At 38.0% G+C, this 15,017-nt stretch overlaps 1 protein-coding gene across 3 annotated transcripts in view; it reads right to left on the bottom strand.

Moving 5' to 3' along the window:
- Positions 1 to 521: 521 nt before the first annotated feature.
- Positions 522 to 15,017, bottom strand: part of ITGA6 (integrin subunit alpha 6) — a 253,051-nt gene continuing 238,555 nt past the window's right edge. For 2 of the 3 annotated variants that reach the window (XM_086956134.1, XM_086956133.1), the window contains 2 exons: positions 12,843 to 12,968; positions 522 to 5,456 (listed from right to left, as the gene is read on the bottom strand). In XM_086956134.1, coding sequence (XP_086812260.1) covers positions 5,295 to 5,456; positions 12,843 to 12,968 — 288 coding nt within the window. In that variant the 3' untranslated portion in view covers positions 522 to 5,294. Of the gene's footprint in view, positions 5,457 to 11,814; positions 11,946 to 12,842; positions 12,969 to 15,017 lie in introns of all 3 variants that reach the window. The other variant, XM_086956131.1, reaches the window with a different exon arrangement.

Raw genomic sequence — 15,017 nt, 5'->3', positions numbered from 1 at the left:
TAAATCTTAACAATTCGAATGTTCTTCCTTGTATTCCCAGGCCTCATCCTATATTTCCCGCTGAATTGTCACATGTTGTGGTGTTACTGCCCATGCTGTACTGCTTGTACTTATATTTTTACCACTGTCTCTTTGCAAAATCAATAACATTGACTATCAAAAAAAACAATTTGTATGCTCTATAAACCGAACTCCTGTGACATAATCCTGCTATGCAGCGAGGAATGTAATTTCATGCTTTAATAGTCAATAAATTGAAGTGACGTTTCTAAATGCTTTAAATCCCAAGAATGTTCAACCATGCAGGTTTGCATCTTAGTACATTATACAGTATCTTATGATTATTAGATGAAACAGAAGCCTTACTTTTTATCAAACAAATCCAAAGTCAACACAGCTTCTGATGAAATGGTATTTACTGCATCATACTTACGTCAACAAGTTTTTTATATGTACCCATATTTTGGTAGTCTAGCATCATCAGAAAAATCTGAATCAGAAATAAAGAAGGGCACCCAATGCATTTTCTAAAAAAAAAATTTATTTCACATAATTTCTTTTTGAGAATTTTTCTTTACAAATATCCACAGGTAAATTACATTTACGGAATGATTGCACACTTCTATCTAGCATGAATTGGTTTTAATCAAAACTTTTTATAACAGTGATAAGACTTGAGATGATTCACATACCCATATAACATTGCATAGGTTAGTTTGCTTTACACCTCAAATGCACAAGATCTGTAATATGGTATTCCAGATGTTAAAAAAGACCAGGGAACTATATCTGAATATAAATTAATTTAAAAACTCAAAAGCAAGACATTCCTTTACAACATTTTATAACCTCCCTCCTCAAAACATCTACAATTAAAAACATCTAAAATGTGTCCCTGCATAAATATACAAACTTACAAACTTATACCCAAGTGCACTTCCCAATGAATTAAATTGATAAAAAGTGTCCCCATTCTGCAACAACCTATTTTCTTGATGGTCTCCCTAATCAGTACACATTACCTTTAACTGCATAGACAATAGGCGGATTGTGAGGGAAATATAACTGGAATATAAACAATGGTGTAGACAGAAATTAGTTATTAAAAAAACCTCATCAACTTCTTAAAACTGTAGGGAGAACTTGCATACCCATATTTACAATATTTCCAAATCCCAGTAGTTAAATATTGGCAAAATACACTAACGTGTAATACTGCAAAACACACACCTTATTAGTGGAGTTGTGGAGAAGCACTGGGTGACACCATTCTAACACAATGGTTATTTACACGTGAACAATACTTTTCAGTAGTCTGATGCATGATCAAATAATTTCACAGAAGACTTTGAGAATAACTTAGTCTTTAACATTCTACAGAGTTTTATAGCTCAGGGAATTAAACGGCCACCATCACAATGGCATTGTCGTATTCTTCAATGGTAAGTAGCCAATGGTGCATTATGCTCTGGCACACACAGTCTTACAATTCTCATCTCCTAGTTATGCTGCTGGCAAACTAACGCAGGTTTAAGGGACTTTCATAGCCATAATGTTTCCAGATAGGAATCTACAAGTTTAAATGAAAGAACATATTCATCCTTTCCTGGGTCTGCGGTTACTGTATGCACCCACCTCCCCAGTGGCCTTAGACCTGTTCTCACCCATTTCCATTTCTCATCCATTTCCAGTTTGGAAAGCTAGTAAAAATGTACCTGCATTTTTGGTTCATCAGCTGTCAGTGGTTTGATGTTCCAAAATATTGAAATTTTGCAACATTCAAAAGATGATTTGACATTTATGTTTTTTTTGCGTTTTTATTTGGTTGAAATGAATTGCTTCACTTTACTGATCATGCTGCAACCAAAAGTCAAATAAAGTAAAATAGTTAAAAGAAAGATTCCTGTATTGCTGTTTTGACAGAAAGGCAGTCCCTTTAAGAACCATTCAACATTGCATGGAATTGCCTTGTGGAAGACACCCTAGATTTTACCAATAGAATGGAAGTTAGTTAGCTGGCAACAAATGTATAGGAAAGATTAGGATTAGGCATCGGTTATGAGTGCCTTCAAAGAGTAGGCAATATTTGTTGAGCCCATTAAAAACTCATACAGAGGGGTCTGAAATTGAACTGATGAGATAAATAGCACCTATTACGAGTTTAGCCCTAAAAATGAGGCATACTACATTTCTTTATACTTTTGTGGGACCTTTTCACACACCAGTAAATTTCAACAGGAATGATATGCCGAAATTTATCAGGGAAAGCAGCCTTTTCTGCACATTGTAATGACTGGCAGCAGTACACTCAAACTGACTTGTAATTGCAAACCCAGTGTAAAAGGAGTAACTATTAAAAGTACTTAGACAAGAGCAAGTCATTGTGTGCACTTCATTTTGCCGTTTGGCCTAAAACATCCTCAAGATGAACACACAACATAATCAGTATGTGTGATGAGCTGAGGGGTGCACAGTAATTTGAAATATGTGATGGTGGTAATACATACATTTTCTCAGCCTTATTTAAAAATGTCTGCTTTAATTCAAAATATCTTAGCGTTTTTTCTTAGCAAACACTTAGCTCTTGAACTACGCAGAGGTTTGAAAAACTTAATGAAGGACGAGACCCAATCAAGGGAAAGTGTCCTTTGTGTGACTGGTATAACACAGAGCTACATATTCAAACTATCTTAGAAACAAAGGCCAAACATGTTTGACAACTATGTACTCATCCAATAGAGTCTAAACATAATCATCTTCTGTATAACAAAATAAATGTGGCATCAAGACTCATCACAGCACTTGTTCCTCAATCTGTCTAAAAGTAAAGACCGCATATGGCAGACCTACAAAATATTACAAGAAACACATTCAATATTCCAGACTGATAGAGGAGAATGTAGTCCACAGTGACAAATATTCTGACCTGGGTTCAGAACAGCAAATGACTTCCTCCCTCTGCCAGAATTCCTTTACCTGACAAAAGTGGAAGAACTTTGAGACCAGTGGAACACCAGCTTTAAACCACCATATTTAGAAGATAAAATTATTTCTTTGACCAGCAGGGCAGCAATAATTTTGACAAATCCAGATATTATTATCTGAACATACTTAAAACAAAAATATTTTGCAAAAATATGAATGTAGCACCAGTGATACTCCGAAGAAAACAAAGCAAAACCAAAGGAGGATGATGGACGGAGTGTTGAACATTGCAAGCACTCACCCCCAGTCAACTGATCTGGGTTTAATCCATCATCATTCTTTAGCTTACTCCGCCACCCCAGTTCAGACTTGGTCATATGCAAATCAGTAAGACCCTGTGCCTCATGGGAACAGTCCAGCCCGAACTGCCAATCCATGTCTTCCCTGGACCGGAAACAAGCATCCTGGGACCGGTTTCTGGCTAATCAGCCATCATCAGCCAGGCTAGCTTGAATCCTGTGGCAAAGTGAGCAAGGGACCCACGTCTGGACATACCCTCCCAACTTAGGGCGAACAAAGCAAAACCAAAGGGGATGATGGACTGAAGAAAACAAGCAAAGCCACCAGTGAACTAGTTGAGTAGTAAATACGCACCTCTTAAGCACTGCTGCACACCTCTATTCTAGCAACAAAGATTCAATGAGAAAGTTGGGATTTTCCTTTTAGTTCCATACATGTGCAGCTTAAAGCATATACCTTTCTTGATGTGCTTTTCTTTAGTAGGTTAGTGGATACACTAATCACACAACACAAATTAAACTGAACTAATTGAATAATGTTAACCTATAGCATTTCTAATAATCACAGTAATTTTGAAGATTCAGTCTTGCAAGTCTCATGTGAAAAAAAAATCCAGCCACAGATTCAACATGTTGTTGCTGCACTGCAGCACCCACTGAAATCAAGTGAGTTGAAGAAAGAGTGGAGACCTGCACTGAAAATTAGTGGTTGGGGCTTTCATCGATATTCAATCTTGTTTTTTTTTATAAGAGCCACTGACCTGGTAAGTTATTTAAAAGTCATAGACTTAGTTTAAGTTCATTCTCCCCTGATAGGACTACTCGCATAGAGAAGACAAATGAATAAATACTATAAATTTACTTCCATCCTGGTCATTTTGAAGAAAAAGGCAATAAGCTTGCTCAGTTTTTATCCTCCAAGGTTCAGGACCACGAAAAATGAAATCATACAGTTCGACAAGACACACCCTGACTAGATATGTCCTTTTTGTTTTGTGCTCACTATATACAACACATCTGTAATGGTTGGCTTACACAGAATACATTACAATTGTGTTAGCCAATTTAGTTAGGCCTCCTGTTCCAAGTTCAGTTTTCTAATTTGAAGACACAATCTGAGACACTTCAAAGTTAGTCTCTTCCCGATTTAATTTTATAAAACTTGCATATTTAAAAAAAAGAAAAATCTTAATTGTGAATTTATGTTGCTAACGTTCAACACTTTCAAATGTTACTGAAATACGTGAGTGAGCCTAAATGGAATTTGTAACCAAAGGACGTGGAAAATAAATACCTTGATGTCTAATTATTACATCCAAAATAAGTATATGATATTTAAGTCTGCCTTAAGAGAAATTTGGTCATCCCGGAATTTAAACAAATGAAGTTTTGGGGCTTTCTGGTGAGGATAACTTCTATTGCACATTTACTTCAAGAACACGTTTTAGTTAATTCAGCACTTAAGTATCTTGATTTAGGGCAAGGAAGCGTTTTATACTGCACTTTTAACAAGAGTGCATTTAAAAATGTACAAAAGGAAATTATATTGTGGGTGTGGAGAGAGTGTAATACATTAATTTTCCAATTTGTCACCACTTCTTAAAAGCCATTTTCAAGATTTAGACAAGCAAACACAAACACACACATTACATAAAGACATTCTGAAGTAAAAGACCTCCAGGTCAACACATTTTACAGACATCCTGTATATCTGGACCATGAACGGCAGTAGTTTGGTTGATGGCAGAGACACCCTCTGCAGATGGCCCAGGGAGAGCAGTAAGTAGTTGGGTTGATTGCAGCAAATAGAACATGCTCAGTTGCACCCAGTGCACTACCAGCATCATTCTTGCATGGCAAGACACCAACATGGCATCATTATAAGCCCAGATAGGGAAATTAGTATCCCGAAATATTAGAGTTGTGCAAAACCAAAACTTTGTTCATGTAAAAAAGTATCCACACAAACAAAAACTGTAGGCTCACAGGTAGGCCGGCAACCATTATTCCTTGAATGTAACCATTTTACATTGTAAAGTCTGTTCTGCAGCAAAGGACTCAATGTGCTGCCTAAGAATAGCTTTCATTTTCACTCCAATTCGTGACCCACTGTTTTTTATCATTTTTGTTTTTCACTTTTCCATCTTTGAACTGCCGCTCTTCTTTGCGAATTCGCACAGCATGGTATCGTGGAACGCTGTCATCGTACCTCGCACGTTTAAAGAATCCACACTGTGGAAAGAAACCGAGTTTATAATTAATTTAGGATACAGTAAAAGAAGGGAGCCTTTCTGTAAATAGGTGCCTGCAACCATGTTATTTGTGCAAAATATAACAGGGTAAAAGGTGCAGCCAAACGATAGACAAGAAACAATAAGCAATTTCATGCAGAAAGTGCAGTCAGAAAAAGAGGTTTCGGCTTTTTAAGTACCAGAAAGAGAAAACTATGCACCAGGAAATGTTGCCATCAAGCTAAGCCCACTGTTATATAAAACAAAAATGTGTGTTTCCTTGATAGAACAGCCAAGCATATACAAACAGTGATAGCAACGGAGAGGAAATTGATGGGAAGCACCAATTCACAAACATAACTCCGCTAGCTTTGAAGACAAACTAAATCTCGAAATCAATTTAAGATAAACAATGTTTTAAAGTGAAAGTGTTTTAGCAACCAATGTTTTTGTAGTAGAGTGTATAACGTGAACCTAGAAGCAGACAACCTTTATATATACAGTAATGCAAATGCATTAATCGATTCAGTTACCTACATTAAACTATTAAATGCATTAGAAATTGGGGATTTATGGATATTTTTTTGGATTTATGGATATTTTTTTTAAGTGTTTTTGGTATTGTAACTTGACCAAACTCCGTCATCTGTTTTTTTAGGTGACCTGCAAAAGAAGTCTGAGCATTTGATAAGAGAATGGCATTAGGTTTCAACTTGTGTCGGAGTACACATACTGCTGCATCATCAACATTTGTACTCCCCAGCAACCATAGCGTTGCCCTGCTGCTGCTAAAGCTGCTCTTGCTCTGTATATGAACAAAGCTTGAATAGCTTCTCTGAAGTGCTGTTGACTGAGTCACATGTCAATAAAAAAAAAACAATCTTTGTGGTAAGATGCTTAAGTTAAAAGGTTTGTACTGGTTCAAAATTGGTTCCACCCAATTTGTAGGCATCATATTAAAGTTCCACTTCAGAAAAGCATACATTACCATATCACCAGAACTAAAAACAATGAAGGAGTATCTTTGAAAGTAAATGAACAGTGCGACCAAATGCCCACCGATGGATGGATAACTCGTGTGCATCTAAGAACCGAAGAAAACAACTAAAACTATCTGATGTAGAGTCCGAAAATGGTGGCATTTGACTTTGGGAAAACAAAGGAGAAAAACATTTGGCTGCATAGCAACAATGCATTGCCAGCTGTCTGGCATTACTGATGGCGTCAATACGACGTGGGGAAGATGCAAGTATATGATTTCATAAGGCTTCAGAAGTCAAGGCACCAACTTTAGCAAAACTAATTATAACCTAGTCCTTGTGTATGTTCTAAAGATGTGGCAGTCTGGCAAAAGTTTGGGCTGCCATGTGTGACATATGTTCCTCAGGTGTCACTAGCACAACTGTCAATCAGAATTAGCACGCTGTGGGAGTATGTGACCATTTGGTGGGAGTGCTCTTCGGGAAAATCCCTTCCAATGGTCCTACATCAATGTACCTAAAGGGCATTGTTCAATACCAGCTATGGCTATGTGGAGGCGCAGAGCGGAGGTTTTGTTAGACTTTAAAGAAAAATATTACCCATAGATTTCAGTTTGTGAATATCCATTGTAGAATCGCTGGATCTACCTCCCACTTGTGAGTCTCTCAGTGTATGTTGTGCTACAAAGTGTTCATTCTTCCTGAGCACAAAGCAAAATATGTTTGCTTGTTTCAAGAGGATTGGAGATTTCCTCCTATATTCCCTATTATCAAATAAAACATCACTTAGGTGTTCTTCTGTATCGGCACCTAAAAAGAAACCAATTTGCTGCAACTCAAGAAGATTAAAGTAAACAAGAAGAATAAATTCAATGTAGAACAATCATTTACTATTGATGGAGCAAGGTTGCACACGTAAAGCAACTTGCTTGTATTCAACCCTCTCGAAATGTATATTAATGTACTAACTAACATGTTTTGTTAGGTATCCAGGGGAAGCTCAACAAAGTGCTTTTACAAACTATAATCCGCTTGCATTAAAATGGCTGCTGCTACGTGGGATTTTCTACTGCCCATGTGTTTGTCACACTCATGTGACATGACGTGTTATCTCGCTTGGTGGGAAACATTTTGCTTCTGCGCACTAAAACTAAGATGGTTGTTCTGTGTCCTAATGTGCAAGAAACTTGCACCGCTGCTTTGCTAAGCTGTTTGTTTTGCTTAAACCTTTAATGCAATAGTTTAAATAAAATAATGGGAATAGAGTAGAGATAAGTGGTATACAGTGCATTCATTTATTCTGTGTTGTTAAAACTGTTTCTCTTCTATTCTTGCATGTATCGTATTTGGGCCTAAATGTACCTCTGAACTCCATCTTTGGAAAGACTGTGCCTGTGCAAAGTAAAACCCCAAGCCATTGAAGCTGTGGCATTGAAACAGTGCCAAATCTGACATGGATTGGAAAGAATTCTGAGAAGAGTGAACTCCTCACCCTGCCAGAGGAAGCTGAATTGAATAAATTGTTTAAATGTCTTATTGCGACATTCACTACCGGACGGAATAAAAAGTACATGGGAAGATAAAGTTATGGGAGGAAACATTTAAATACATGATTGACAAGTTACCTCATATTAATATGGTGTGATGACTACTCCTCGTCTTTTGTCCAATAAAATTGTGAGATTCACACATTTGCAACATTGGGGGGGTGGTACACTGACCTGGAAAATAGTATAACTAGGGTAGGCTTAGCTAGTTAGGTTGTCCGACTTGTCCGAATAGCTGACCTGTCACTGACCCAACGCACTCAATAGATGATCGAGAGCAAAAGTGCTGGCGGAGCACTCTGTCAGAAGATTCTATAAACCAATCGGGGTTCTGGAATGAAGTTAAATGACCCAATCGGGGTTCTGCTGTTAGCTGCAGAGAGGGGTGTGACGCTGGCATTGCGCTTTAGCTGTGGGTGCCGGTCTTAGCCTGTGGTGGTCGTGTCCTGATCCAATTTGGTCCGTAACCTGTCCTGATTCTGGTCAGCACCTGTTCTTTCCTGCTGGCACCTGCATTTTGGGATTCTTATCCTTTGACGCAGCCCTTGGCCAGGGTTGGTCATATCACCATTTAGGTAACTATAAAGTGTGGGTTTGTCATTGTACTGTTTTCCCATTCTCTACCCACCCTTTGTCTAAATGCTTAATGATATTTTCTTTCCAAATTATTGCACATGTCATTTCAAATCTTCATCAATTTAATAGAACACGAAATTACTGATTTATTATGGTTCCAAACATTTAAAGTTTTGCTTAGATAAAAGAACGTAAACTTTCCTGAATTTGTGGTTATTTATAAAATGCTAAATGTTATTATACTACCTATTTTCTTGCTAACTCCCTTGATCCTTTAGGACTTTAGGTATCGGTGACTTGGACTGGTAAGTTTAATGGTGAAGGTCTCGAAGGGTAAAATCCCGAATTGATTGAGTGTAGGTTTATCTATTTAAATTAAACATAGGTATATGGTCCCAGGAGAGTATGTTAGGCAGGTGAGCCTGCGCTCTATCACTATCAAAACCTTTAAATTGTAAACTGGTATATCAGAAGATATGTACATTTGTATTCTGTATCTCTGTTTTCGATGAAACTGCAAATAAAAATAATTATATTTTAAAAAATGGCTGCCGTGGTTTGCTGTTCTGACCATCAAGGCTCCCTATTCCACCAAAGGCACTCCCCATACCATATGTGAAACACCTATTAAGATGGTCACATTGAGGGAGATATCTTAAAAGAATCCCTCTACAAATAAATGTCATGGAGTCTACCCCCAATTGGCTCTTGGTGACAGTCTGAGATGCCACCACTAAATCCTAACAGTCCCACAGAAGCAACAGGTTGTTCTTGTACTGCAGCAGAATATGAAATTAGATATTTTCCCAGCTGCTCGTCCTTAAGAAATTACCTTCTTTGTGCATAGTTGGCATCTTGAATTTGATGTGCATAGCTACTGTTTTAACTGCCTCAGGAGAAGCAGTGTAAACACCCAGATTTCTTTAAATTAATAAAAAGTTTACATTGCTCTCTCTCTCAGGAGCAACTCAACCTCTTTGAGCAGAAGAGAAATGTGGTTATTCCTCAAATGTCTGAAGTGGCTTATAGTTCTTGAGTTTGCTGAATGCAGCATATCAGCAGTAACACACTTCCTCTAGCATTAATTACGCCTAGATCATTATTATAAGACCAACGAAAAGAAAGGAGTGCCGATGAAGCCAACCAGTAGTAAATAATGGGTGGGCTCAAAGTCCTTTTAAGTTTAGTTAACATATCTCGCAAATGGCAACACATGCCCTGTCCTAAAAATGAAGGACTTGCCAAATGTGTTGTTTCAATAACTGCATTAAAAATATTGGGTTTTGCTAAGCAGTCATTTAAGTGGCAGTAGTTAAATTAAAATATTCCACCACTAATCATAGACTTTGAAAAGAAAGGTTAAGGTGTGGAAGAGATCATTTAAAAGCAATTTGTTCTGCTGTAAAGTAAATGATTATGTAATGTGGTAGAAGAGGGGAACTATGATGCAGTAAATGTGCGTGAGGTACTGACTATGTAAATTAGTATGTTTTGAATACAGAACACATAGAAACACTACCTGAGGCACTTCTCTGCAGAGCATTACACAAGTAACATGCCTGTGCATCTGGTTTGGTTGTAGCAATTAGCATGTCTCCATTAGAGAAGTAATTAAGCATTTTGACAATTGTTCAGCCTATCAGGTAGATATGCTATAGGTTATTGTCAGGAACAGGACAAGTTAGATTACGCTCATCTGTGGTCTGGAATTAGTGTTTCTCTTGGAATCAGAAGGAAAAGAATGATCAGGCAGTGAAATCCTGCTTTTAATCAATGGTAAGAATAAATACCTCTCATAAGATTCTAATGTTGAAAGTGGAGAGATGCACAAGCACTTGTGTTTTTCCATTTTTCTCCTGTCAAAACAAAATGCACTGAGATACTTAGGATTGTTCACCTACCTTTTCTTTTTATTTACCTGGAGTACAACTGAGAGATGGCATAATTCTGCAGATATGCAAATGCACGGCTCTCTCAATGTGTGGATCTCATACCGAGTAGCCAGGAAGCTATCTGCCCTTGCACAACCCTCAATACATTTACAGTTTTCCCATCATTGATAAGCAGTATATAAATACACTGATCAATTCATTGTTGAGTTCCGGAAATATTGTAACCCCAGATTGCATTGAAGATGAATTGGCTTTGTCCTGGGAAAGGTATCCTTCATACATACCTGGTGTAAAAATTTGAGACTCCCACAAAGTAATATTGTAAGTAGTAAAATGATAACTATAACCTGACTCATCAACCGGTTAACTTTAAGAATATTTTACTAAAAAATTCATCGACGTGTTTCATGTATAGGATGGCTCTCTTGACCAGTCTTCAATCATAAAGAGGCATCCTCTCATGCAAAGTTACATCTTCTGATGTGTTCTATTTTTCAAGAGGAGATGGAAGAGTGGAGAACATAAGGCGAAGACAGTATTTAAAAATTTGAAGGCACTTTTGAATGCACAGAAAGAATTTGTGCATCTACTAAAAAGTGCTGGTCATATTAGGAGGACCTCAAGGGCATAAATCACCTCTTTGGTGGGGGCTATATAAGAATCTAGGGTCTTCCCTTCCAGCATCCCCAGATTCAATAGTGAAATAGATGGATGGTTACAGGATGTTGTGTGAACGACAGTTTTTGCAAATGCATTTTTTTTACTTTCCCATAAATTGCCCAGTTTTAATATGTTAAAGTCCACAGAGACTTCGACTTTGGCACCTTTGGTTCTCTCATTAAAAAAAGAGATCATCTAATCAGCACGTGACAATGTGGTGAATGGGGCTAGTAGCAGATGGAAGTATGTTAAGAGTGTTCACAGGGAATGGGCTTCACTACTGTGATACCAGAAGAAGCTAAGTGTGACTTCAGTGGGTAGAAAAAAACAATTCTTTTCCTCTGTGAATAAGGACACATTTAGGCAAACAACACGTATGAACATTTTGTGGTTTTAAAATGCACTGTGCAGGACCCGGCACTTCAGCAAATTCTGAAGATTTAAATGTTACTTTGTTGAAGAACATAAACAATTGTTTCTGCAAGAGTGCTCATATAAATATTTTTTTTTGCGACATTAAGGGATTGTAATCATAAGTAGACACATTTGAGATTAATAATGCAAAGAAAGCAAACACATACAGCAATTTAGCCAATGGTTAAAGGGAAATGGGTGCACAAAGCTCTTGCAGAAAGTTAGATTACGTAGCCACCACACCCATACCATGTCCCAAAGCTAGCAATCAAAAATGATTGATCAATTACCAATAACTGAATGAAGATCAATACTATGCATCAGAAGTTAGTCTTTCTTTATCAGATGGCTGAGCATGGATCTCAGCCTTATGATATGCAGTATCATACTGCTCTTTCTTAGTTGTCTTGAAGAAACCGCACTACAAGGAAGCAAGGTATTGAGTCAATATTATTGGTTTGTCAGAGTAAAAAAAAAAACAATAAAACAAGATATGTATTCAGACAATCAGCAGATCTGCACCCAAATTATACCTTCTTTATTACGGCCCTCTAAACTGACAGTGTTCAGAACCTGTAAGTTACAGAACGCTTATTTTCTCTACAAACATTGCAACTTGCATACATCATTAAAGACAAAGAGGACTCATGACATTCCTGCACTCAGTTATCCAAACTATTCAATAGCAAGTCAATGCCAAAATTGTCTGTGACAAACAACTGGCTCATAGAAGAAATGCTTGAATTAATCTAAGCAACTGGCAATCACTCGGGCCACTTTCAGTCACGCTTTCGTCACCCACTCTGCGATTCCACACAAAAACCAGCCATATGCAAATCAGTCTTGATCCTGCTCCAATAGCAATAGTCCAGTACAAAGTGACAGGCCAGGTCCCATATAGACAGGAACAAAAGCAACCCCAGACCAGTTTTGGTTTATCTAGGTCTCGTCAAGGAAGTTTAGCATGAATCCTCTGGTACAGTGAGCACGGAACCCACATCAGCCACATTGTCACACTGTGGGTGCCTATGGTAACAAACTGCAAAATGATAGGGGAGGGTGGGATCACAGTGTTCTGTGTGCTGTTAAGGACATCCTAACTGCAGATCACTAAATAAATTAAAGGTTAACAAGGTTTTAAGTCTTTTAAAAACAAAAGAACAAATCTTTGAACACTAAGGACATAAGAGTTTAAAAGGCTATGCCAACTGCATAGTAATAAAAGACGCGAAATACAAGGTATTAAAAGCATGTGACTTTAGAGCATTGGAAGTTTTCTTGCAGTAGAATAAAAAGACTCAGTTTAAAAACAACTTACCTTCCACAGTAAAAATACCACGAGTGCAAGCAGCAGAATTCCAGCAAGTATAGCAACGAAAATAACCCACCATGGCACTCCTGTATATAAAGCTACTGTCTTCTCTGGGAACACAGTAACACGAATCTGAAGAGAGACAATGATGAAACTAATTAAAAGGCCATTTTGTCAGGGAAGAAATACAGCAGAAAAGAAAGTCCTTGTTCCCCTTACCTATGTGTCCAATAGATCTATCCACAAACCACAGTAATATATACACAGATGTATATAAATATATATACACACACCCCCCCCCCCCCCCCCGTACACACCCATATATATACACACACACTGAAAAAATCAAAGATTAAAGGGATGCTATAGTTGGGTGAAAATGTCAGTTAAAACATACAGTTTAAACTAACAAAAACCACTGAAATTCACCAGTTATAGTTATCTCAAGGAACTATAACTTGCACCTTCGCCATTTACGGTCCAGTCATCAATGATGTCTTTTCAGATGTTGCACTGATGTGGATTTACAGATACTTTAGGGCACTATTTATAGTTACTTGAGATAACTATAATGGATACATTTCAGCGGTTTTGTTAGTTTCACACAGTATGTTTTAACTGACATTTTCACGTAACTATAATGTTCCTTTAACTTTTGTTTTTTTCCCAGTGAATTTCTAAGTTTTTTTAATGTAAAGTAAGATATTATTAAAATTCCCAATTATAAGAAATGCGTTACTTACCTGTAACTGCAGTTATCCAGTATTGGTATCTTTCATAGATTCACATGCCTGAATCATTCCCCGTCATCGGGATGGGAGTCCCCGGTACATAAATAAAGTAATGTCCCATTAGACATACAGAGTAATAGGGCAAAGGCCTCGCATTAGTAACATATCCAGGTCCTTTTGTAATAAGGACCAAACTCTAGAGAGCAACCAATCAGCTGCCACCACCCTCTGGAACCTTCCTGGAAGGAGCTCTATTCCCTCAGATTTTCGTAAGCACAGTGCTATATAGAGGAACAACTGAGAGTAGTAGGTGAGGACTTCCAAGGGAGGCGGGTGGGTTGCATGTGAATCTATGAAAGTTACCAATACTGGATAACTGCAGTAACAGGTAAGTAACGCATTTCTTATCCAGTATTAGGGTATCTTTCATAGATTCACATGCCTGAATCAGAGTAGAAAGCAATGATAAGCACATTTCCTTTTGTATAAAGAATATGAAGCATTAGTTAACAAATACATATATACATATGCATATATCACAACATTAAAATGCAAAGCAATAAGTTGAAAGTTTGGTAAAAGGTATAAAAGTGATAGGGAAGGAAAGGTCACCTCTATCGAAATAGATGACGCACCACCGCCTGTCCCACTGCAGCATCCTTCGTCTTCCATGTTGCCGCTCTGCAAATCTTCGTGATTGGCACACCTGCAAACAGTGCCGTAGAAGTAGAGACTGTCCTAGAGGAATGGGCACGTATCCGTGATTGTAAAGGCTGACCAGCCTGCTGGTGACAGAAGACAATGGCACCAGAGATCCATCTGGAAATGCTTTGCTTTGTGAGTGGGAAACCGTTTCTGGGTAAGCTGTAAGCCACAAAAAGTTGGTTGGATTTGCGGAACGTTTTTGTCCGGTCAAGGTAAAATTTAAGGAAGTGCTTTAAATCCAGAGAATGGAGAACTCCCTCCGCTGCCGTTTGAGGATTTGGAAAGAAAGTCTTTAAGACAATAGGCTCATTTAAGTGGAAGTCCGATGGTACTTTTGGAATACATTTTGGGTTAGTGCAAGGAATTACCCTGTCCCTTTTAAATTGTAGAAAAGGATCTTGAATCGTGAAAGTGTGAAGGTCACTAACTCGCCTTGCAGATGCAAAGGCTAAATGGAGCGCAGTCTTCCACGATAGGAATTTGAGGTCAGCTCTGTGTATCGGCTCAAAAAGATGCTTCATCCGCTGAGCAAGTACTGTCTTTAGTTGCCATGTTGGAGGTGGAGACTTTACAGGAGGGAAAGTCCGAAACAGACCTTTGAGAAACTGTTTTATTAATCTGTTCGACCAAAGAGAAGGTCCAGTATAAGATCTCCTGAAACAGGATTTTGCTGCCAGGTGGACTTTGATGGAAGCGTGGGCGAGGCCCCAAGTAGCCAAATGAAGGAGGTATGGTAATATCTCTT

The sequence above is a fragment of the Lissotriton vulgaris genome, chromosome 2_1 (genome assembly GCF_964263255.1).
Source record: "Lissotriton vulgaris chromosome 2_1, aLisVul1.2, whole genome shotgun sequence".
Lineage (NCBI taxonomy): Eukaryota > Metazoa > Chordata > Amphibia > Caudata > Salamandridae > Lissotriton > Lissotriton vulgaris.
Note: the sequence above shows the minus strand (reverse complement) of the source record. Positions and strands in the feature narration are given on the sequence as shown.